Below are 26,759 nucleotides of genomic sequence, written 5' to 3'. Positions count from 1 at the left end.
ATATATATATATATATATATATATATATATATACCGGTGTGTATATATGTAGTTTTTTATTTATTTATTTTTTTAGTGTACGCTGTGTTCTTTCCAACACACATATAAAGTATAGAGCTGCATACGTCTTATTGTTTTATATAGTAAGTAGTTGGTTGCTATTATTCTACGTGGACTTCTAAAAATATGCTGAATTATGTGTTCACCTTTTAGTCCAACAGACTGATAAACATGAGATTTTAAAATAATTTCCTATTGATAAGGTTTTCTACTTTTAATTAAAACATTGGAATGAGACAACATAAATATTTATCCCCCACCCAAAGAAAGCTCTGCTTATCTTAAGAGGAAATTCCGGTCAAAATGTCTTGGATGGAATAGTAATGTTCACCCTCATTATTCCTCCTTTTCACCATTGTTCCTCGGACAGAAGGAGATCTAGAATTATATGGTCACCAGACCAGGAATAGATAGGAAACCTTCTAATGAAGACATCTGTAGAGAACTAAAGTCAGAGGTGGGATCTAACTGTACTTTGATCAGGCAGACCAACATGGTCCTAGAAGACCAACTTGCTTTGAAAGGAAATATTACCGCAACCCTCCTAGTTAGGAGAAAAGCAAGCAGACAAACAGAGTTGTATTGTTAATAATTTCTCATAACACAATGCAAATCAGAGAAAATATAAATCTCACAAAATTACAGTAGTAGGCAGGCTTCTGGCCAACTAGACAGTTCCCAGCTCATTAGTGTAAGAGATGAATTGGCTAAGTGATTCCACATCAGTCCAGTATCAGCATGCTAAATGCTACAATTTGTATACATGTGACAGTGTTACCCGACGCGTTTCGCCCAATGTCGGCTTCTTCAGGGGATCGAGAGAACGTTAAATAATAGTCCAGGATATGGTGATTTATGTAAGCCCCACTAAGGGATGTGGTAAGGGAGGTTTCTGATATCGCGATGGCTGTCTGATTGTAAAAATAGTCCAAAACATGGGTTGGACACCAAAAAAGGATGAAGCCGCTCCTGCTGTGTGGTCTTTAACTGTGACATGTATGCAAATTGCTAACATTTAGTATGCTGATACTGGACTGATTGGGAATCACCTTGCCCATTCATCTCAATGATTAGCTGGGAACTGTCTAGTGCCAGTTAGATGGCCAAAAGCTTGTCTACTTTTGTAATTTTGTGAGATTTCTCTGATTTGTATTGTGTTATAAGAAATTATTAATAACACAATGCTGTTTGTTCAAAAAAAGCTTTTCTCCTAATTTGATACTTAATTATCCGGGGTTGGCAAACCCTTCAAGGGTGACTATTAACCTTAATAAATGATTTATTAACACCGCAACTACCGGTATACCATACAGTTCTCTGTAATTGCAACCCTCCCAGATTAAAGGGGGTTACAGTAGTGTTAGGGCATCTATGTTAGCAATTTGCATACATGTGACAGTGTTACCCGACACGTTTCGCCCAATGTCGGCTTCTTCAGGGGATCGGGAGAATGATGAATAATAGTCCAGGATATGGTGATATATGTATGCGCTGATAAGCCCCACTAAGGGATGTGGTTAGGGAGGTTTCTGATTGAGTGATGGCTGTCTGATTGTAAAAATAGTCCAAAACAAGGGTTGGACACCAAAAAAGGATGAAGCCTCTCCTTGCACATGTATGCAAATCGCTAACTTTTAGTATGCTGGACCGATTGGGAATCACCTAGCCCATTCATCTCAATGATTAGCTGGGAACTGTCTAGTGCCAGTTAGATGGCCAGAAGCTTGTCTACTTTTGTAATTTTGTGAGATTTCTCTGATTTGTATTGTGTTATGAGAAATAAATAATAATACAACGCTGTTTGTTCAAAAAAGCTTTTCTCATAATTTGATACTTAATTATCTGGGGTTGGCAAACCCTTCAAGGGTGACTATTAACTTTAATATTTGATTTATTAACACCGCTACTATACCATACAGTTCTCTGTAATTGCAACCCTCCCAGATTAAAGGGGGTTACAGTAGTGTTAGGGCAGCTATGTCACCCTTTTACGTACATTACCAGACCTGCTTTATTTTGACGATGCAGTGCACCCCAAGGCAATTGGTGCTGCATTGTTTTATTGCATTGGGTGCCATTTTAAAAGAATGGTGTTAGCCCAGCCTAAAGGAAACATGTCTCAATTAAAATAGAGGAGCCTCTGAATATGCTAGTTTTCTTGCTGACTTTATGACCCTGGGCCTTCAGTGTCTTGTGAATTGCCAGCCTGGAACAAGAATCTATATTATTATTTCTGCCTTGCTTCATGCTTGTCTCATATCTGTCACTTAGAAAGTAAGCAAGCAGCTAGTTGGCTTCAGAGGTCAGCAATGTCAGGGTTGTGTTTATTGCATGGTAGGTGTACAGGTGCCCTATTGCAGATGAGGGGGGCAATTTTTATGTCAAGGAAATATGAGCATTTTTATCCTGAAATATACATTTGTTGGCTTTTATTCCTGAAAATGTGTTTTGCTTGGCTGACATGCAGATCCAATGATTTTAGTATATTGTAAGGTACAGACCTGTTTTATGTATGCAGTTTAGACTTCATTCAACTTTCTAATCTGAATCCTTGTGCAAGTTTAGTAAAGCAATACACCATACAATCTTATATTTATAAAATCCTTTAGATCTACCATAAACTAGGTGATACAAGGGGCTGGCAGATTTTAAGACAATCAAAAAAAAAATAAGTTTTTCCGTAAATTACATTTTTTTTTTTTGTAATTAAATCTAAAGAATATTGCAGAGTTGTAAAATACAATCAGACTATATAATGTATGCCCAGTTTTAAACTGATAGCCCTTGACTAGTATCTTTTCCTCAAGTTTTTTGTATCAATAAATAATTTTAAAATATACTTCGCAAAACAAGAAAACAAAAAGCTGTTTGATCATAGTTGTTATAGCAAAAGCTTAGTAAATGCGGTAAATCACTCGTTTCATTTTTAGACTCCTTCCTGTCTAAAGTTATTTTTTATTTTTTGTTCTTTGATCTTTTTTTTATTCATTCAATTTGCTAGTCTGTCCCTTTCCCTTTTCTTTTTAACACCCCCCTCCTTCCCCATCCCAAGTACTTTGTGCTGCGAAAAAAAGGGTGGATCTGCCGGACAGAGCCAAAAACAGTCAAGAAACTGCTGATTATACCAAATTTAGCCCAGCCTCAAGCTGAAAACTGCTACTGGAAGCAGAGAATGAGAAAGAGAGAGGGATATGGGAGTGACTTGAGGACAGAAGGTATTTGGTGGGCATGGGAATTCTTGGTGCATCCTGTATGTAATGTAACCCTTTCATTTCTACACATCCTTCATGCAACATGCATATATGTGTTTGTATTTGCAGAATGCACAATAAGGTCAGAGCTCAGCTTGGTGGAGAAGAAATCAAGTAGATAAGGCCTGGGTTACGCAGGGCTGCATTGGCACCTTTTTAGGCACTAAATTACATTTCCAACTGATAAGTGTTTCAAGAGCCTGTGAAAGTGTTGACTGCTTTCCTCACTTCCCTTTCACAAGTTACTGCATGCCTGCTGAAACTGTTCTCAGACACATTGTAACATATTTATTAACCCTGCACAAAGGGCAGTGATATTCTGCTTAGCAAAATATAACCTATAGCAAGCAATTGGATTTCCATTTGCAGTAGTAATCAATGAATTATAATTGTTTGCTTTAGAATAGAGCATTTTTCCATTGCTCTTTGATTTTTTTGCAAAGGAAGTACACTAATGGCAAATGCACAAAAAGTTATACATAGCCAGCTTTGTCTGTTTGAAGATATGATCAAACAATATATTGGTGCCTGGAACTAAAACAAAATTCTTATATTATTTATTAATTGTGGTATAGACAAAGATAACTATAGGAAATGTGGCACCTAAGATTGGGTTTTTTTGAGTTTATATGCCACATTTCCTATAATTGAATATATGTGCTCTATTGGTTGGACACATAGTTACATAGTAGGTTAGGTTGAAAAAAGACATAAATCCATCAAGTACAACCCCTAGGGAAATAAACATATCCCAGATATAAAACCATATAAGACATAGTTGGTCCAGAGGAAGGCAAAAATACCCCTGGTACAATTTGCTTCAACAGCGGAAAAAATTCCTTCCTGATTCCATGAGACGATCAGATGTTCCCTGGATCAGCACTGTTATCCTTACTTTAAATCCTTAATCCCCAGTTATATTCTGTGCTTCTAGAAATCATCCAGCTTTTTCTTAAAGCAATCTATAGTAGTTGCTGAAACTTCTTCCTGAGAGAGCCGATTCCACATTTTCACAGACCTTACAGTGAAGAATCCCTTCCTTATCCGGAGCTTAAACTTCTTTTCCTCCAGACGTAAAGAGCGCCCTCTTGGATAAATGGAATAAAAAAAACTGAGGTTGGCCCATATTATGAAAATCCACCAACGTAGGATAGTTTGGTGGATCAGTTTTAGATGTAGGTTTTACTGCTACCCTGTTTCCAAAAATAGGACCTACTCCAAAAAAAAGCCTTAGCATGATGTATTTTTGAGGATGCTCAAATCTTAAGCCCTACCCTGAAATTATGTCCAACCCTAAAAATAAGCTACAATATATATATAAATATATAGACAGGAGGCGCTCATTTAAGGAAAGTGCTATTGCTAGACATGAGAAATTGGGACCAATGGTTCTAAAGGAAATGGAGTCACAAGAAATTCAGGGTTTGGAGAGTTATAATATTGTTCCAGAATGTGATGACATGACTGTATTTGAATAAATGATGATTTTTTTGTTCAAGAGTAAATGCCAATTGTTCATGAAAAAATAAGACATCCCCTGAAAATAAGCCCTAGTGCATTTTTTGGAGCAACTTAATATAAGACACTGTCCTATTTGTGGGGAAACAAGATAGTTATGCAGGAAAAGGGTTATTTTAACAAATGTGTGGTTGTTTTTTTATGTCCACAACTGGCATTTCAGTTTTGTATGCACGCAATATGAATTAACAGCCATAAAACTCGGAAGACTTAAAAAACACTAAAACAATTCTACACAGCATCCACAGTCATTACATTTTACAGCTAAAATGTGATGAGTTTGTAAGTTGTAGGATAAATAAATAACTGGAGAACCCAGCTAGAAGTGTGTGGCACCATTGCCATGTGGGCAGAGGCAGAAACAAGCTGCTGAACAATCTTACCACTGGATTCTCCAAGAGACATAACACGTTGGCAGTTATTGTAAAGTCATAGGAGCCTTACAAAGCAGATTGTGCAGGTATAATCCAACATGGGTAAAGAAATAACACCCTAGGCTCAAAGCTTGAAGCCAGTACAACACCTCCAACAGAGCAAAGATTTGTTAGTTCCATATATCTGTTGATATGACGGAAAGCCCTGACTCTGGGTCCCTATGCTAATAGTAGAAGGCAAACAAAGTGCTGTGGATTGTCACATTAGTAAACTCAATCAGCCAATCTGAACCTTAACAGTGCAGATGAGGGGATTGTATTAATAAACATCCATAATAAATATTTCTCCAGAGCCAGGTCTGAGATTTTACAATGCCATCAATGGAAAATTTTCTAGAAAGAAACAAAAGCCTAATATTGACTCTGCAATTATGCTGGTATTTATATGGCACTAATACACTCTGCTCCCCCTTACCTTACATTGCTTATGTGGACTAAGGACATCCAATTGCATAGGAAACAAAAGAAAAAGCCCTGGCTAACTTACATTGCTGCAGGCACTGTGGAGCGATTCATCCTCTATTTGCAGCACAGATTAAGTCCCTTTTAATAATTCTCTCAGCAGCTCAGCTCACCCTTTATCCCCCTCCCATAATATATAGCTGGGTATTACAGAAAGTCACTGCAATTGCACAATCTATGTAAACTCCATTGACCTAAATTTGAACCAATCAAGTATAATGTTTTATTGGCTCACTTTCAAGTCAGTAAAGTTTGCATGTGATTTACATAAATTTCTAATTTCCTCCAGCTCTAGCTGAGAGAAGATTGAACTGATTTGCTGATAAAACAATCTTGATGAATTTATCACTTCTGCTGTGATGTGATGTGCTGTGTTTTTAGGATTAATTGGTTCACACTGTTTCACAGTGCCTGCAGCTGCAGAGATTAGTGGACTTGATTTAAAGCTCTTGTAGCTGTTTATTATAAATATGTGAATTCTTTACTTACCATGCCTTCCCACAGATTCACTCTAACAACTAATGGACATAATTATGACAAGTTAGTCCCAAAAATTTATGAACATTGCTCTACAAGAACTTACCATAGGTTAGTGCATATAGTATTTCCTGGTTACATTAACTGTTCAGAACAATTTTACTTGTTATTTAAAGAAGGCCCCCCGCTTGTATCAACAAACATGCCAGTGTTCTGGAAGTCAGACTGCTTTTATTGCAGATTATTCTATTGTCAGATGCTAGTGTGTTTAGAGCAACAAGGAATGCCAAATGGAATTTTCCATCAAAGCGCACTAAGCCAACATGTTGCATGGGCTACAAAACACTTCATCATGGCTTAATATATGAATAACATAGGATTTGAATGTGCAATGTAACTGATTGTCCCAGTGCAGATATCAGCAGCAAACATGTGTTTATGTCAGCTCTTACCCAAACTTTCAAGCCCTCAAATGGCTGGAATCATAACTGCCCACATTTCCACCACCATGGCAACTCCAGATTTAACGAGAAGCCAAGACAGACACCGGCCTCCACCTCAGCACAGTCACTGGCTCCCCTCACATAGACCAGGATAGGTCAGGTACACCGACTTCAGAAAAAGATTCTAACAAAAAGAGCAATCACTCCCAAAATGTCCAACAAGAGAAAAGTTGGTGCAGAAGGGAGACAATTTAATGAAAGCTGGGAAAGTAAATTCATGCTTCTGGAAGACAAGCGTGTTCTTATTTTCAGGTTAATACACGAGTATGGCGTGTGATATGATGTCTCAGGGTGAGGAAGGATCTATACTTCTACTAACACTATGGATCTAAGCCCTCGGCATAGCCTGTGTTTTAGATTTCGGCCCCTTCAGTGATTTGAGTTTGACACCAATGCACCTATACACTGTACACAGCAAGTATTAGAAGCTGCAGCAAATCAAAAAGAACCTGCTTCATTTATTGGCTGCCAGACGTTCAGTCTCATCCAGACCTTTTGTTTCCCAGCCTTACTGACCTTGGCAAACCCCTTTTTATTTCTTTTTCTTCAATCATGAAGGTTTAGAATCACATGTGGTCATCTAAAATCTATGCATAGCACCCTGCCGGCTCCCATCACCAGCCATGATCTGCCTGCAGTGCAAACAGTAACACAAAGACCCATTCATTATGTCACTAGGTATATAATAAGGTATGTAATGAAAACAGAAAAAGGTTTATTTAATACACTCATTAGCATGTTAATGAGAGGAGAAAGGTGAATCCAAAATACTAGCAGAATAAACTTCAGGTTTACCTTAAGAATTTTTGTAAGTAATTCGTTTTTGACTTGACTACATCATTAAATCTAGAAACTTGTGCAATGAGATTTATATCTCTATGTGACTCACCCTGGAACAAAAACAACAGGCTAGTCCTTAGCAGCTAGTTTAGTTCATGATAAATAAAGTTGGTCTGAAACATATGTCAGATTTTGTTCATCATTAAAACCTTGTTACGAAATACATTATGCTGAATATGCCAGTAAGCAGTAATTATAGGTTTTGGTGAAAATGTGCACTTTTATAGCTTTGCAACAATGATAATCACTGTGTTTACCGAATTTACTTTTATCACTATACGGTTATTGCTTCCATTAATGAAAAGCACCTTGCTCATTTAATCTTACATAGGTATAATAAAACTACCTAATTGGTCTTTATTTTTAGATAGTAAACATAAAATGTTTTTTTAATCTACATTCACTGGTTAACATATTCACAGACTTGGATTCACTATCCTGTATCTGCTTAGTTTTTAGCAGGATCACGCAATGCTTATGGTGGACAGCAAAGACATTAGTGCTGCAGCCTTGTAGAATTGTGGCTCTGGGTGCAATGATATGTGTTCCTCTTTGGATGACCCAGTTTTCTCCAAAAATTCAAACATCAGATAAAGCCTAACTAGAGCCTATTGGTAAAACTACCCATGCAGAAGGTTCCCCCTACTGCAAAGGTTTAAAACTTTTTAAAACTAGGGGAGAAATTAACTTATTATATTCATAATTTTTTACTGTTGACTACTATTTGGGAAATTTCCCACACTTCCTGTGCAGAATGCACAACAAAAAAAAATATTTGAAAGCAAGGGAAATTCCCTTCTATTATCAATAGTTAATAAAATGTTGTATGGGAGGAAGCAGGATTGTTACTGCTCATACACAATCTTGTAGCTTGTCAATCAGCACCTGGCCGCACCTAGTCCTGACCACTGTTAGATTGGCAACTTTGCATCTAAAGCCCTCCCATCTGGAGCTGCAGCGGGAGCAAAAGTTGGGGCTCATTCAGGGTACTTTATCAGTTCTGTATACACTTCTACAGTGGATACACTTTCATCAGTGAAGCTGGGTGATCCAGCAAACCTGGAATGGATCTGGTCCAGGATTCAAAACATTTGCTTGCAAATAGCAAATGACTTTGAAGAAATCTTTTAAGGTTTTCTGGATCACCCAACTTCACTGATGAAATTGTATCGTTTCCAGCCTTGGAGAGCTTTAATAAATCAGGTCCTTAGTCGCTGGATTTGGTTAGACTGTCAGACAGGAACTAGTTCTTCTTTTATATGTTTTTAACAGTTCTCTGTGCCCTCATATTGGTAAGTTCTTTGAGAGTGATGCACAAGAAATGTTCTGCATGGAATGGTCTTCATAGCATGTTCCTTGTAGAACAATAACATCATTTTGACATTATTAGGCTGAGATCATCAATGTGAGGCCAGCTTCTTTGGATTTGATAAAATAAGGGGCATCTGAATAGGAAGGCATAAACAACAATAAAAAACGTTTCTCCCTTTACTAAAAAACTGTTTCTGTCCATTTGAAGAAATTTCCTTTTCACTTAGCAATAAGTCTTACAATGGCCTTCTCTACTTTATAACAAGATACGTTTCCCCTACAGTTGGACTTTAAATAAAATAAACTCCATGGACTAAAGGTAATCTGCCATTGAGAAATCTTCCTTCCATAGACACCACTAACTTGAAGCAGATTTAAAATTCTGCTAAGGAACGATGGAATCTTATTAGCGAGCTTATCCTCCGGCAGAGGCCAGAGTAATAAGAGGCTGTGTTCAGCGAGATGACCCATTTATATGTTTGATCTGACTGTCTGCCACAAGGCCGGATGTTGACTTCAAAGGCTTTGGTTTCTGGGCTTTGCAAGGACTCCATAAGTTATTCTGTTTGACATTTTAATACAATACAGCCCATTAGTCCATGGTCATAAATATATTTGCTGTATAGAACCCAGCTAGGAAAAAACATAGAAGCGGTACAAACAAGCCTTACCATTTCTTTGATACCTACAAAGTTTAAGTCTATTCCAAAGTAAGTTTGGGCGATGGACATGGAAGGTTTTCTTTTTACTCTTTAAGATTTTTAAAGGAAGGAAGTAACATTAGGCAGTAAGAATTTCACTTGGGCCAGAAGGTTAACAGGATAGGCAATGTAAACTTCCCCCTATTAAAAAAGCATTGACAGAAGGAAGAAATGAAGACAATGGGATCTAGAAGGGAAAGGGCGAGGGCGTGAGTTAAACATTGAAGTTTGAAAACACGGGCTATTTCTACCTGTGCCAGCTGCAATATAAGCAAGCAAATAACCCAGTGACACTACAAGTGTCTTTAATTCTGGAGACTATCCAGCACCAAGACAAATGAGTAGTAATGAGCAGAATTTATCAATGCCCTCTGTTCCCGGGAGGTAAACTAGTGACAGGTTTATCAGCCTAAATACAATAGTACTTTTCATGAGTAGATCTTTTCTGTGCATAAATAAATGTAGAGTGAAGGAAGCAGAACAAGATCTCATCAAAAGATATACGCTTAGGAAAAACACAAAAGCTTTTTGTCTATGCTGTTTCAAAGAAAATAATACATTTGTTTGCACTAAAGTTTGATACTTAAAGGGTTAGACCACCCTAAACTAAAATGTTTACTTGGAGAATATTCTGATAGGAGGGATCACTCACTGTATATCTACCAGGGACTCTAATTATCAAATAACTACTGGAATTCCCACTTGTGCTCCTTCCCACCATGGAGCATTCCTCTCTCTCTCGCTTTATGTAAAATAAATGATAAAACTGCAATAATACTGCATATATTGGGGGAAACAGAAGGGCATGCAAAAATATCACAAGAGCGAGATGCATGTGGACTGACCTTTGAAAAGGTATCATACACAGTAAGTAGGACTTTTTTTTATCCCTTATACGTTAATATGGGAGAATCGGTAAAAAAAATGTAATATATTGCAAGTCCAGTCCTTAGATGCGGTGGCAGAATTATTTTCTTTGGGCTATGTTCAGACTAGCAGTGAGGTTGCGGTGCGGTTATAGATCATCACACCACTGAACCAATTCTTTAGGCAAGTCGACCCATTGACATGATTGGTGCACTGGTACTAGCATTGGTACTGAACTGATGAAATGTATTCTTCTCATGCGATTCTTCCAGGTCCATGTGTTTCAATGGCAGTAATTGGTGCCGACCAGGGATTGTTAGAGGAAATGTCAGATTCTCTGTTTTATAAATAGAGCCCATAATGCTTGTTGCATTTGCTGAGGTTACTGTAGTTAAATTGTTATTAGAATAGAAACTAAAAATCTATATGAGCTATACATGGAAAAGGAGATTTAGACATTTTTCTTTAAAGGCATTTCAATATAGCAAGATTATATTGTGGAATTGGAGAGAGTGCAGAGAAGGACAACTAAACTAATAAAAGGAATGGAGGAGCTCTCAGTGTAACGCTTAGGTGGTTAAGAAAAAGCTGGATGATTTCTAGAAGTACAGAATATAACTGGAGATTAAGGATTTAAAGTAAAGATAACAGAGACTGTTGATCCAGGGAACATCCGATTGCCTCATGGAATCAGGAAGGAATTTTTTTCCCCTGTTGAAGCAAGTTGTACCAGGGCTTTTTTTTGCCTTTCTCTGGACCAACTATGTCTTATAGGGTTTTATGTCTGGGATATGTTTATTTCCCTAGTGGTTGTACTTGCTGGACTTATGTCTTTTTTTAACCTACCCTCCTATGTAACTATATTAGCAAAAGACTAGGCAATTGTATAGAAAGCGCATTCAACTGAAAAACCTACAGATAAATGTTAATGATGTCACACTATTTCTTGGTATCTACATCTATATATAATCACAAAGCCAACCATTCAACAATCTTGTTATGTTAGAAGGTCACAATGTGTAGCATTTAATATTAACCTAACCTCTGTACTGGCACAGGTCAGGGTTCTGAACAGTAGCTGATGTGGAATTTGTGTGATAAGTCACTGTTTACTCATGTAGTGATAGAAGGACAAACATAAACCTATGAGGTGAGCTGTCATGTTCACTCTGGGGCTAACAAATGGGGGTGGGGGGTGAAAAAAATTCCAAAAACAAATTTATTTATTTCAATACTTTGTTATATCCTAATCTAATAAGAAATGGCTAGTTTCCACTAAGATGCATGAGTATTAAGCAATGCATTTGGAATTTGTATTAAAAAGTATTGACTTCAAATTAGGTTGTAGAATATTGTAATGAACTTAAAGTTTACCAATGCTGAAAAATTATGAAAGTTGCCATTGCTGAATTTATTCTAAAGTATCCCAGCTGCCTGGCTGCAAAGTTTTTCTTGTTTGGTTTTAATAGTTTAGGTTACACACTCAAAACAAAAATGCAAGTAAATTAGCTGAATTACCAATTAGCTGAATACCTGAACTGAGGGTTATGGAATCGGAGGATGAGAAATCATCCAGGCCATTGGTATTTTCTAGAACTACATTATCTTTCAGTATCTGTCCACTTTAAAGTATAGCCCAGACCTTGGCTACCAGAGTTGGCTACCATTGGCTGGTTATTTATTTTCCACCATTGGGGACATTTCTATTCACTTTCTGTCTCCAAGATAAAACAAGAAATTAAACTTCTCAATAGAAAAGTATTAGTAAGTCTTAAAGCACTTACTCCTTGACTGTGTCTGGCTTTAATGACCCTAAACCACAGACCCGAAGAAAACATTCAAGAACTGATTTGGAAAGTCAAAGTTACTCATGTCTATCATTTACTTAGGCTATTTGTATTGGCATGGCATGCATATTTGTCTTAAAAAAAAATGTACTTTAAGCAAACTTGTGTTTTGCCTAATTAGGATAAATAGTTACATTACTTATATTTAATGTAGATAATTACATATGCATACCTATACTACCCTGCTTATTAATAACCAGGAGGAAACAATGGAAATACCCAGATCTGGACAAAGCAAAAGGTCTACTTGGATCTATATCAATTATAATAAATTATATCATATAATTGTATACTTATACCGTTTTTATAGTTAATGTATTTTATTTACTGCATACTAATAAGACAAAATTGGATTGGTAACACAATACGTTACATTTCTGCTTTACAGAAGTTCAGAATGTGCAGTAAACATATGAAATGTCCCAAAGTAATCAGTTTCTGCAAGTTTGTCACTTCTTTAGTTAAACAATTTACATTTAGATTTTACATAATTATTTTCTATGAATGACAGAATGTTGTTATGGTAAGTCACAAGATCTTTTAGGCGTTCACTTAAATGCCAGCTTTGTCTGTGTCTCTGAACAGTAAACAGGGTCATTCTTTCAAAATGTGCTTGTTTTACTTTGGTCAGCAATGACTACAGAAAATTAAAATTCATTTATTCAGAAATTCATTTTTTCAGTTAAAAAAAAAAAAAATTTGTTGTAGCCGATACATTTGTTACACTTTATAAACCTACTTTGCCAATAACTATACCTTTATATTTGTTTGTTTTATGTTCAGTATGTTTTGGTATGATAGTTCTTGTATTTGCTTCTTTCTGCAAGTAGTTGTGAATATGTTATTACCGTTATACCCATACCACATTTTGTTTTACTTGTACAGAATATTTTTTTTTATCATTTAGAATATAACACAGGAGGCTTTAACAACACCATGATTGCCAAGTATGTTGGGTGTTATAATACTGAGTATCTGATTGGATAGTTGTCACTCAAAAACTAATGACCAATTCAAAGTTATTAGTATGGGCAGCACGGTGGCTCAGTGAATAGCACTCCGGCCTTTGGAGTGCTGGGTACCAGGTCCGAATCTCGGCCAGGACTCTATCTACATGGAGTTTGCAGGTTCTCCCCGTTTCATGTGTGGGTTTCCTCTGGGTACTCCAGTTTTCTCCCACATCTTATAAACATGCAGTTAGATCAATTGGCTTGCCACCAAAACTGACCTTAGACTGTATAAAAGACTTATGACTATGGTAGGGACATTAGATTGTGAGCTCCTTGAGGGACAGCTAGTGACATGACTATGGACTTTGTACAGCGCTGTGTAATATGATGGTGCTATATAATTACTGTGTAATAATAATAAGTCGATGTTCTGATCACTGGTAAGAAACTAGCAAATACCACTCCCAGGTGATTATTGGTGATGGCCTGAAAATAGGTGAATAAATGAACCCATTAGTTCCAATGTTAATTTTTTTAGGGTTGGCTAAATGCCATCAACCACAGCAGTGCCCTGTTGTGAACTTTGCCCAAAAGTTATGTGGTCCCTATAAATTTGACCTAGAGACATTCAATCACAAATTAACCAACAGAGTAACCCAAAACCGAATACATAAATGCATGATAGTTCAGATGGGGTTTAAATGAACTGATTTTAATAAATTGCAGAATATTTTTTATATGTGTGTTTGTTTCTTTTTAGGGTGGACAGATAGCTTTGTCTCTTTCATCTTGAGTGATACCGAATTAGGAACATAATTTGTAGCCTTCCTGTCCAAGCCATTAGTGACCGTAGGATAACAAACTGGAAGCAACGTCATCCTTCCGGAGACATTGCCCAAAGGCTCTACTCGTCTGTGATACCATTATTACTGCTTTACTACTTCATTAAAAGCACACAAGATACTCAAAAAACAACAAGTGAAAGGAATATAAGGGTCTGGTCAATGGGCCTTTGAAAAGTTGGACTTGCCACTGAAGACAATGCTATAAAAATTCTTTGTATGTGTTTTTTGGTCATTTATTTCACATCAATTAATAGACACAATGAGCCTGGGCAGCCTTCCAGTCATCAAAAACCTGGTTTCTCGGTCCAGGAGAGAACGAGTGCAGCTGACAACAGATATGATTAGCCATCCACTGGATGATTTCCGGCACACCATGCACGTGGGTAGAAAAGGTGAAGTCTTTGGAGATACCTCATTTCTCAGGAACTGTCATGAGAAACAAAGGCATAATCGCTGGAGCTACATAACCAAGAAGCTTCGCCAAGCTAGATGGATGTCACCTGAAGCCCAATCCCCTGAGCATCCCGCTTCACCTTCACCGCCTCCTGTTTCCCCAATCATTAAGAATGCCGTGTCCCTGCCACTTCTCAACAGACGTAATTGGGATGATGAAAGGGATGGGAGCTCAGAAGAAGCCTGGAACTGTTTTTCTGAGACAAGCAGCCCTTACGGTACGTTAAAGGTCTAGGAAAATGTAACAATTATTTATGCTTTAAAAAAAATTATTCTCATATTCTGAACATCAGTGATTTATATTATATAACTCTTGGGGCATAACGCAAGCTATTGATATTCCAAGGTTTTCTCCGGTACCTACCTGCTGCATTTTAAAAGAAAGTTCCTCCCTTTTTCCTTGTCCTTTTATTTATAAACTATATACTATACTGATTTGAAACATAAACCGGAGGAATGTGACAATGTCTCTTTTACTAAAGTTAGGCAAATCTGGCCTTCAGTAGCACATGATATGTATATTATCTGTTAGATGAAAAGTTGTGAAATCATCAGGTAATGTAATCTAATCTCCATACTCCATACAGCAGAATGTTATGCTAAGCATACACTATGCAATTCTCTTTTTTATTTTTAGTTTATATGACTGAAAATAAAAGAGTCATATGACAGTGACAGTTTATATTCATTTATATATCAACCAATAAATTGACCCTTTGTAATCAGCTACCAGTATTTGAGACACCAGCACTTGCTCCATAGTGGATTTGTGTTACTTTGGTTCATCATTGATACCAGTCAGTCAAAAAATACCTTACCTCATCACATATTGGGGCACATTCTCCCAAAATATAAATCTAAAATGAATAAAAGAATAGCATAGATTTTTGTTCAGTTTAATGGTTTTGTGTAATTTATTAATAACATCACATAGTATAAGGCTGGCATGAGAATCAGGCTTTCAGTAGAAGTGCGTTCTCAATAACCCAACAAATGGGGGGAGGCACGGATGTGATCTTGATGAAAACATAAAGCTTGGCATATGAAATATCTATGGTATTATGTTTACTTGTCGAAAGGTCAGACAGAAGATATATCAGTGATAAAGCCTGCAGAACAAAAGCTATAAAAAAATAGTTGATATCATCCTTAGGCCACACATTCCATTGTTGTGTAATGGCATCCCATAGTGTTGGTGGAATATCTCACTATTCGATTGGACAGCTATTTGATCGATTAGTGAGATATTGTTCGGGTGATCGAATGCCGAATTTGAACACCATTGAAGTTAATGGTGGGAGAATTCAGGTTATTTTTAGGGACTATTAAGGGCTGCAAGAGCAATCAGCAGCCCTTTACTAGTTGTATGTGTTCTTGGATCCAAGAACACAGGGCACTAGATGTGATGATTGGGGAAACTTGTCCCCATTCAACCTCTAGTGCCCGGGGATCACCTGCAGTCACAGCTGTGACCACAAAGTTCCCAAGGTCATGTGACCGTGGGAACGGAACTGCAGATGAACTCTGCAGTTCCACTATGATCCCTGGGGCACTATAGGCTAATTAACCTGCAGTGCCCAGGGGACTGCACACTTTTCTCAACGATTGCAGACACAGCTGCAATCATTGAGAAGATGCCCAGCCGGCAAGTATCTCCTACTCTGTAACACGCACAGTAATATGATACATTTGTTACATTTTTCTTGCAGTGGATAAAAGAAAAATATAACAAATATATCAGAATATTTCTGTGCTGGAAAGTGTGTTACAGAGTAAGAGATATCATGTCGTTGTAGGATAACCTGTAACCTAAATTAACATTAATTTTTTTTTTCGGGTTCGGTCTACCATTTTCGGGTCGAATATAAGGACAACCCGAATTTGAACACTAGCATCCCATGCTTAGATAGTTCAGGGTTAGCGATTTCCCTTGGAGCAAGCTAGGGGGTAAGCAGCTACCACAGGTATAGCTTTCTCATATGAACGAATAGCTGTGTACTCTCATGCACAGAAACTAAGGTGGGTTTTTAAGAGAAATATGTTTCTGCTTCGTGCAGAGCTGTGCAGTGAAGATGACTAGATAGGGCCTGAAGGTAAATATTTTTTTTTTTGCGGAATGCACTGTGGGGGATGGAACTGAAGCTTAATTTTCAATAGAGCTGATCATGAAATAAAAATCTAGTGCCTGTATGAACTAAAGTGTACCAAACCTCTCTATTTAAAACCAATTTAAGTCACTACAGGTCATACCAGGCAATACCCTTAAGTTTAACTTGTAAAACAAGTGTCTTTCACCAAGTTTTCTATTTCTTTACTGTGGGTGAACAATGTTTCCTTTGACCATACACCCCCGAACTTTCAGTTTTTGGTTAGGAGCAGTTCATTATGGTCACATGCATTGGCATTTGTTAAAGCGCTTTAAGGCTGGAGAAAATACACTTTCATCAGTGTACCTGAGTGATCCACAAAACCTGGAATATATTTCTTAAGTCATTTTCTGTTTGTTAGCAAATGTTTTCATTCCTGGACCAGATCCATTCCAGGTTTGATTTTATGTAACTAGCATTCTCTTCCCTTTTGTAAAACATGAGTGTATTAAGGTGAGTGCTTACAAGCTGCCACTGAATGCTTTGGCACATAAAATGGTCCACTATGATCATGGAAATGGTAGACATTTTATCTCACATATTAGTGTGATGCAGTGCAAATCATTTTGAATAGAACCCCAAATTCTTCAGGGCACCTCAGGGCCATGGTGCACCTCAGGCCAATAGACTATAGTGCATTGTGATCCCCTTGTTAAAGTAGCACAGGTTCAATTCTTAGTGTTAGGCAGCTCATTCAATGAATTGTCAAACTTTACACAGCATATAGTACCCACCGCATGGGCATGAATGGGCCCTGAATTGTCTCCAATCCCTTTCATCATTTAAGTTTTAAGTTCCTGGGGCACCCATTTTGAGCTTGCTTACTGTTTGGTTTGTGAAACAAGTGGACTTTTAATCAAGTGGAGTTAGAAAAAACAGGAGTTTGAAAACAAAAGGAGTTAAATCCTTATAGTAACCACAAACTGTAAGTAAACTTTTATAACTCCTTGTAAACAGAAATTGTAACTGGGAAAATGAGTGGTAGCAAGGTGGAAGGTTTGGTTCAGTGCACAGTCTGCCATATGTATGCACAAACTGAGCAACAGCTCCCAGGAGAATAACGCTGTGATAGATGTGAGCAAGTCGTCCTTCTGGTATCTCTCATTGGAGAGCTGGAGAAGCGCAATGCAACACTGAAATCACTGGATCACCTTGAGAGGGCTCTTATTCTCACTGAGCGGGCAGTTACTGGCTTAGATGTGGAGGGTGGAGAGGTTAATCAGAATGAACATGTAGGGGAGTTGGGTTACAGTAACTAGAGGGAGTGGTAGAGGCTCCCAGAAAAGGAAGGCCAGCTCTGTGTTTGAGCACCCCAACATGTTTGCAGATTTTTAGTTTCTATTCTAATAACAATTTAACTACAGTAACCTCAGCAAATGAGCTAAAATTCTGAACCATCAGAGTAATGTGTTAATAATTTTATGTATGTTGAAAGTAAAGCCCTGTTTAGATGTGAACTATATGTTAGATTAGTGTTACTGGAAATAATCTTTTGTGATTGTTTCCTGTGACAGATGAGCAAATGCTGATCGCACAGCACAGTTCTTTTCTATGGAGAGGAAATGGAGGAGAATGAAAGTGTGTCACCTCACTGTGTTCTCTTCTATAAGCATGCACAGTGCTCATTCATCAATCCGCCATGGTAAATTGATGAACAGAGCCCAGGGACTGCTGTACACATGTGACATTTTTGCCCAAGATAAGCATGATTGTTTGACTAGGTTGAGCTGTGTACATAGATTAAGTATAAACTGTGCTGTCTTTTTTTTAACTACTAACTTTTTTTTACTTACACTGACAGCCCTGATACTTAAAAAAAAAAGAATGGCAATAGTTTCTTTTATTAATCATTCAAATATGCAACTATTCTCAAAAAGGTATAAATTATATTTTTTTTCCCAGAAGGATTTGTTATTATTATTTGTTTTTATTGTTTTTAACTTATTAGGAAGTGTATATGCATATAGTACTTAGCATTATTTTATCACTATTATAAAGATACTCAGGCAATACAATAGTTGGTTTCAGTGTCACTGCTCCCTCTGGTGACTCTATATGGGATTGCACACTTTTTGATTAATTTTTTTGGAAACATGGAAGCATATCAAAAATAAAAAGTGTGCAGGAAATGCTTTGCAAAAATGTTGTGTTTTTTTATCTATGAATCTAAGAATTTTGGTAGAGTTTTTTTTAGCAACCACATAATCCCTTGCTGATATTGCAAGTCTAAATAAGAAAAAAAGTATATAAGCAGGAGACAAAATGTTGTTTACATACAGTTAAAGTATGACATAGTAAGCAAGGACAAATGTAGGAAGAGTGTGTGACAGTTCTAAATGCTCACCAATGTCAGGGCCTTTACTGACCACTAAATTCTGGGCTGGTAAATGAATGGGCCTGTGCTTGGCACCAGGAGCAGGAAAGAATGATTGCATATTGAGCAAAAATCAGGTGTCCCCACAGGGGTACTGAAACTTAATAAGATACTTGCTGGAACTTTCTTACCATTGCTGTTAGTTGAAACATACTTTATAATCTGACAGATTGTCTAAAATTAAGTTTAGTGTTAATCTGCAAAATGTACAATGATGTAATTAGAATTGGGACGTTGATGCTAACTTAGATAGTAATAACAGTTTATGCCATCTGTCACTTGTTTTCTCAAATGTAGCAATTCATCTATTCCTGACCTCCACTTGGTGGTAAAGGACAGGGGTGTCAAACTCTGGCCCGGAGGCCAAATCGTCCACCTATGTCCTTTTTTCTGGCCCCCAAAGGAATCCTATATATCAACTGCAGCTGGCCAGCCGCTGCATTAAAATAACGCCGCTACTACAATTCCCGGCATCACTCGCGTCTATAGATCAGTGGGCTCTCTGCCTATGTGTGGCCCCGCATTGGATTGTTTTATAGACGTAAATAATGCCGGGAATTTTAGTAGCGGCGATATTTCAATAAAGAGGGAGTTCCAGTGGCGGGCCACTCATAAGATTTAGCTCCGCATTGGCTGCGTCTGGCATTTCCAGCACTCCCCCTCAGCTGTACTTTTCCTTGCTACTCCAAGGCATGGACTTGAATGGTTGGATTTTCATAGAAGAATTTTGTTATTATTATTGTTAGCCTGTGCAAAAAGGTTACCATTGAAATTTAACTCAGAAGGCTACAAATAGAGAAAGAGGCATAAGATTTGTTTTAAATGAAATAAAAAAAAAATGTATGCCTATTTCTCTATTATAAGCTTGATCCAGATTGAATGTGAAGCAAAAACTCTTTTTCCAAATGAAAAGGGTTTATATCTAATGAGAAGGAAAAATGTCCTCAATGTTTTCAATAAATTTCAAAGTTGGCCCACGACTTTGTCCAAGTTTTTATTTTTGTCCCTCTGTGTATTTGAGTTTGACACCCCTGGTAAAGGAGGTACTTTTAAACATACTCCATGTGCTTCATAAAGACATTATCTAGGTCACAAGATCTAATATGGGGATTTGTGCACCAAGCTTATAGCTTTTATGGAAAATAAGCATTTATTGTGTTACCATTGTCTGGAGATACAGAACTCCATTAATTTGTATTTTTAATTTAATGTATTTTAAAAAATTATTGTGATGCCAACACTAACTTTTTTTTTCTTTTTATTTAGGTGTGAAATCTGGATACTTCACCATGCCTAGACTCTCCACCTCGGAGGATCAATCAGAGGACACCAGCTCTCAGAAACCAGATGATGACTGGGCCAGCTCTGGGCTACCTGATAGAGAAGATGTCAGTGTGTGCACTGTTCCTGTGGAGCTTTCTAGCAGTCTGTGGCACTGTGACTCCATGCAGTCCCTGGTTATGGACTTTGGGCCGTCACTTACTGAGATTCTTGAAGGAATTGGCTTTTCTGAATCTCCGAAGAAAACTGAGGGTGCCAGTGGTTTCAGCGATCCAATCTTACCAACAACAAATGATGACCCATTTCAAGTTACCATAGCTCCTAACACTGGTATCATGGAGGTAAACCAATCATATAGTGATATCCAGGTTCAAGAACCCAAAGGTCTTGCGTGTTGGGAGCCAGCAACCATACCTGAGGATATGGAAATGGATACAGACAGTGGAATCACTGGATCAGAACAAGGCAGCAGGGGAGTCACTGCCGATCTCTGGGACTCTGGAGATGGTGATGGTTCAGAAATAGAAATGTAGACATTAATAAACTACGGAACCTTTCTGGAACACAAGAACGGATCTATAAAGTTACCATAATTGAGAGCACAGACTCAATGTAAGGTGTATTTCTATGTCACTGTTATCCAAATCTTCTTTTCTTCACTCCACTCTAAGCACGTATGTTTATATTGGGTAGATATGAAACATTCCTGGAATACTAGGCTTCTGTGTTCATTATAATTCACTGCATCTCTCTCTGTTATATTCTGAGCAATGGAATTTGTAGTCACGCTATATTTAATGCAATGCCTTAGGTTGCCTCGGAGGAAAGTTCCATATTAATCCTATTTTCCATCATCTTCATCCTGTATGGTAAACAACAGTTATCTGGTGCAAATGACCTTTTAGTTTTTACTATGGTATGTTCAGGCCATGATTTTTATGATATTTTTACATCTATAAATTTTCTAATCCATCACTAAATCTAAAAAAAATTAGTTCTACTATTATTGTTAATTGTGTGTTTGCTTAGTAACTGAGAGAGGCTATGAAACACTTGAGTGTTGAAAGATTACAAAGGAAACCACTTGTGGCAAATCCACAGAATCTCTTATGACAATAAGCATTTTACAGAGTTAGGAATATAACATTGCACAATGCAGAGAAAAAAGGAGAAAAATTATATTGTTAAAATCTGTATGGTGTTCGTGGCGCATTTACCATTGGAATTTTTAAAAGGCCAAAAGAACTTTATGAAAGATATTGTAAGTTCTGTATCACCTATAAGAGCTGCGGTATGTTTATTTCACATGGTCAGCCTTTATAACACAGTGGTAAGATATAAATGGAAACTTAGTATTTTTTAATGTATTTGCTACTGTATTAGGTGCAGTAACAGTAAATATTTTTACGTCTTCTGGCCATCCCAACTGGAATGATCAGAACCTTTAATAATTGGCTTTTCATCTTCAGCACTAATCTGCTGGATATTAAATATCAGACAACCTTTTTATAGGGCAGTATACCTGATATGAACTTGCTTTTGCCTACAGTTGAAAATCTAATATATGAAAAAAAGAAAAAAAAAGATTTGTAACTTGAATAAACCAGTCTGAAAAAAAGGGTGAACATAAAAAAATTTTGTGGCATCAGTCTAATAATTGTGAATAAGTATCAATACACCAGAAAGTATTTACCAAACAGGGCGGTATGTATGTTGAAAATCATATTTCTTTCAATCTCCTAGACCACAGGTAGGCAAACTCCTTTAGGCTGGATACGGCCTAGCCAGTATTCCAGTCCGGCCTAACTCCTCCCTAGTTATTTTTTTTGGCTCCGCCCTAATTGAATTGTCGTGTTATCGTGATTTCCCGCGATATCGAGTTCCCGCACAGTAACCCCAATTACTATGCCTAAAGAGCAAAAGCAACGCGCAGCTACCAGTCTCCAGAAGGTTGACCTCGGACATCGTGTCTTCAACCCTGAATGGACTGGCAGATTATTCTTCGTCCAACGCGGCAACAAAGCCCTGTGTTTAGTGTGTAACGACACCGACAGCATTTTCAAGCGGTCGAATCTCAAGGGCAATTTCGATGGCAAGCACGCGCCCACGTACAGAGACTACACCGGGGATGAGTGGAAGGCTGCTCGCTTGCAGTCACGGTTGGAAAAAACCTTTCCTTGGACACCTTGTTTCTTCTGGCCTAGTGTGCCTTCTTGACCTCCTGAAATGGCCTAGTAGTCCAAAAAGTTTGCCGACCCCTGTCCTAGACAAACAATGGGACTTACTGTGTTATCTATAGTGAATTGTGATGCTTTTTAACTCCATGTAATATTGTTTATTTATACAAATGCGGTTGTTTTAAAGGGCTGGACACCTTCTTATATATTTACACCAGTCAGGTACCCTTACAAGGCAGCCTAACTAGGTTTCTGATTTCAACTTGCTGCAATTAAACAGCACCGTTTAGGTATTGTTTTGTTCCTGTTGATTGGACAGTGGCAACAAATCAATACACTGATAAAGTCATCACTCAACTAATGTTCTTGTCTGCAAGCTCACGTTAATAATACCTGTACAGACCCTGAATTTTTATCACCCAAGGTGAACATTTATAATTACTTTGGGTGAAAGTCTATTATTTGTACAGCGGTCCCACGATGGTGTTTAGTGATCCACAGTTTTGAATCACTAAATACCCAACAGATATGACTGCTCTTGTATTGTATTGGGGAGGACACAGGGGGGCACTTCTGACTCGTCCTTCCCTCTCCATAGAAAAGATTGTACAACACTTGTTCCTAAAGATTGTTTCCAGTGACAATTATTGCACATCTGCACTGGCCTTTAAGACACACACATTTTATGTTCTATTAGATATACCAACAATGAAATTATATCATAGATATACCAGCGATGTGTAGTCTGCGAATGGCAAGAGAGGCAATGATAAAAGTAAAATATTACAACAAAAATAAGTTAGGTAGCCATTCATCAGTTGTTAAAATATATGTTTTAAATTGTGCAAGGCAGAGAAACTAAATAATCATATTACTGGTAAGTAAATTTGGTAGCTCATCCTCATGTCCAAGGCTACGTACACACTTGCAATGGTACTCGTGCGATAATTAGCTCAGGGCCGATATCGGACGAGAATACAGCGCCCGTCGTCCATCGTCCAAACGACAGTCTTGGTGGATCCATGGACAATGGACGAAGAACGATCATAATGGAGGTGAAGGGGGAGAGAGCACAACGGGGTGCCACTTCCCCGTTCTCCCCCTCCCCTCTCCGTTTGTATAGAGCTCGTTCTTGCATCGTGCAGTCGTTAGTCATTGGATAGGATCATGAAAGGTCCTTTCCAAGGGCTATTATTGCACATGTGTATGCAGCCTAACTACTCCTACTGGCCTCTGATGTGTGCTACTATGTAGACTTACTTATACAGGATTAGAAAAAAAATAAATTTGCACCCGTATTTAGCTTTTCTTACATTGTATGAACCTGATTTGTGAAGTCAGGTGTGAGAGGTTAACTGGAGTCTTGCGTTCCTTTCTTACTGCCAGGTGCTGTTGTAATACCTGTAAGTGTAAATATCAGAGAAATATTCAGTGACTAAAGAAGATTGACACCTAATTCTGGCATGTTGTAATATAGAGAACAAAGTAGTAATAGTGGGGGGCCACGGGAAATCTAATATTTCTAAGTTGCTAGTTGCCAAGCCTATGTGTAATATCTCATGATAATACATAGGCTGACTGCAGGCATCTCGTCATTGACTACATACACCATCATGGCATGAGAGTAACTATGAATACACCATCACCTTCTCCAGCACCTATCCTCTCTGAGGACAACACTCTGTCTCCCAGAGATAGTGAGATCTAGTAATGATGGAACACTGCTTCCTCATTGCTTCAATATGATGGAATCAGCATCATCCTATAGGTCTTCTTTACTTCTCCTCCTCTCAACATCGTTTTCTAAGTCATTTATAATCTTAATACTAAATACAGGGGGAGACAATTTACCTTCAACTACATTGCAATCACTCAGTATTACTATTCTACCAACCAATAATGACTCATTACCAATATAAGTCCACCAATACTGCAAAACGCGTCGGGGAAAAACCTTAATATTTGTTATATCATCACCCAATCTGATTGTTAAGATACTGTAATACACCAGATTATCATTATATGTCTGAACATAGATTTCTTGGGCTCTGTTTAGCCTAGAATGCTTTAAGTGAATGATTTAAGTAAATTACTTTATTGTTGCCAAAAAAGCCTTTTTTCTATTTTCCGCTTCATTATAGAGAGCAGCAAAGTGATGACTGAGATTATTGTGGAGACTTCTAACAATGGGATAAAGTAAATGCCTGTAAAAAATATTCCTACTTTCTCTTTATATATAAGTCTATTTGTATATAAGCTTTACTAAACTTTTAGTAGCAGCAAACCTGTGGTATTTACTCCTGTGGAACCCATCAATTATATTATTTATTGAGTTTTGAGAAATTTTAGGAAGTGTATTGGAACCTAAGAACAAAAATGTAATATATTGAAATTTACCAGTACGTAGATGATGTGACAGAATGAGATTTCTTTCTATCAGGCTTTTTTCATTTATTATCATTTAGTGATGCTTACCTTAGGGTGGCAAGGCTCACTGATTGTACTTTATTGATCGAGAAGCGTCATTGTCACCATGTGACAAGTTGTGTTTTGTTTTAGCATGCCCAAAGTGTCTAGATTTCATCCAGCGTTGTCACCATGCCCAATGCATCCAGAGTCCAGCCAAGGCTAATTTTAAAGTTTTAACAAGGCTTACCTGGCTTTTGCTGTCGTGTCATTCACCCTTTACTGGACACTTTTGTGAATCTTTAGAGAAAAAAAAAGGTAACTCTGCCTTTCTGTAAGATACATATCTGTTACAGGAGCAAAGTTGGCACTTCCAGATATAGATCTCATCTCAGGAACGCTCAAGAGTTTTAGGGAGCCAGTGATACCATCAGGAATTCATTCAAAGTGAGATCAGTTTTGGTTGGAAAGCATTAAAATAATCCTTTTTTTATGAATATGAAATGTACCAGAACCAAAAAAATGTATATTTCAGGGTTAGGGGCAATATTTACATTGCTTATTGTTTATATCAAGCAACAATCATTTTATCTTTAACCAAGAATAAACATTATCCTGTTGTAACATTTAATTTTACTGATTTATTTCTTGTTAATAATTATTACACAGTATTTATAAAGGGCCAACATGTTACGCAGCACTTTACAAAGTCTGTGGTCATATCACTAGCTGTCCCTCAAAGAAGCTCACAATCTAACGTCCCTACCATGGTCATATGTTAACGTCTTTATGTATGGTAATCTCTAACACAGTCCAAGGTCAAATAACCTAACTGCAGGTTTTTGGAATGTGGGAGGAAACTGAAGTACCTGGAAGAAACCCACACAAACACGGGGAGAACCTGCAAACTCCATGCAGATAGTGTCCTGGCTGAGATTTGAACCTAGGACCTAGTGCTGCAGGCCTGACCTAGGCCAGTGTGCTAACCTCTCATAAACATTATATATGGACAGAAACATAAATATATTCTCTACCTATAAGTTGTATAAGATGGAATTATTCTAGGTATGGTATTTCTTTTGACCAGCAAGTTTGCAACAAATTCAAGTGAACAAGCATTGAAGATCAATCATAATTAATTGTTCACTCTATGTCTATATGATAATGCTGTACATTCATTTCCAGCACAAAGAAGTCTCTGTCAAAATTTGCATGATAAGAGTAAATCAGTAGTTGGAAAAAAAATGCAGCTGCAGGAATGCAAGATTATTAATTTGTATTTGTCCTCATTAATAAAAGGTTATTAAGATCAAAGGGCAAAGGGTTATGAGGCCAAAAGTGTTCTTACTTTTTCCTCACAACATCATTACATATAGTGACACCAATGCAGGATTGGTGGTGAAAGGGAGATATTTGCCCAAGATTCCTCTTTTATGTGAGGTATATTTGCCTAATGTTCCTATGTGAAGTAGCAGGTGGAAGACTCTCACCTGGGAGATAATTAATGAAGAAGAACTGAGGGTGGGGATATACCATAGAGCCAGGAGCTTGGCTTGGAGAGACACAAACAGGTCAGTGTGGGAATTCAGCTCTGCTGGGAGTGACACAGACAGGAGGACTGTGTAAGTTGTGCTCTGATTGGAGACACAGACAGGGGTCTGTGTGGGTTCAGCTCGGTTGGAGACACAGACAGGTGGACTGTGTGAGGAGCTCTGCTGAGAGACTCAGAAAGTCAGTCTGGGTGAGTGAGCTCAAAAGTGAGCAGAAGGTTGCAGAAAGCTTGATTTGGAGCTGACAGGGAGAAGCCCTTCAGCTGATAAACAGAGACCTCTGATGTATAGTAAGTGCCGGACAG

At 37.7% G+C, this 26,759-nt stretch overlaps 1 protein-coding gene across 4 annotated transcripts in view; it reads left to right on the top strand.

Moving 5' to 3' along the window:
• LOC140337336 (cdc42 effector protein 1-like) overlaps nt 1–25,535 on the top strand; it is a 118,897-nt gene extending 93,362 nt beyond the window's left edge. For 3 of the 4 annotated variants that reach the window (XM_072421049.1, XM_072421048.1, XM_072421047.1), the window contains 2 exons: nt 13,982–14,737; nt 20,307–25,535. In XM_072421049.1, coding sequence (XP_072277150.1) covers nt 14,326–14,737; nt 20,307–20,854 — 960 coding nt within the window. In that variant the 5' untranslated portion in view covers nt 13,982–14,325 and the 3' untranslated portion in view covers nt 20,855–25,535. Of the gene's footprint in view, nt 1–3,189; nt 3,276–13,981; nt 14,738–20,306 lie in introns of those variants that run through there. The other variant, XM_072421050.1, reaches the window with a different exon arrangement.
• The last annotated feature ends 1,224 nt before the right edge of the window (nt 25,536–26,759 follow it).

This window comes from Pyxicephalus adspersus, chromosome 8, assembly GCF_032062135.1.
Source record: "Pyxicephalus adspersus chromosome 8, UCB_Pads_2.0, whole genome shotgun sequence".
NCBI lineage: Eukaryota > Metazoa > Chordata > Amphibia > Anura > Pyxicephalidae > Pyxicephalus > Pyxicephalus adspersus.
The sequence above is the reverse complement of the archived record's forward strand: the minus strand, read 5'-3'. Positions and strand labels throughout refer to the sequence as shown.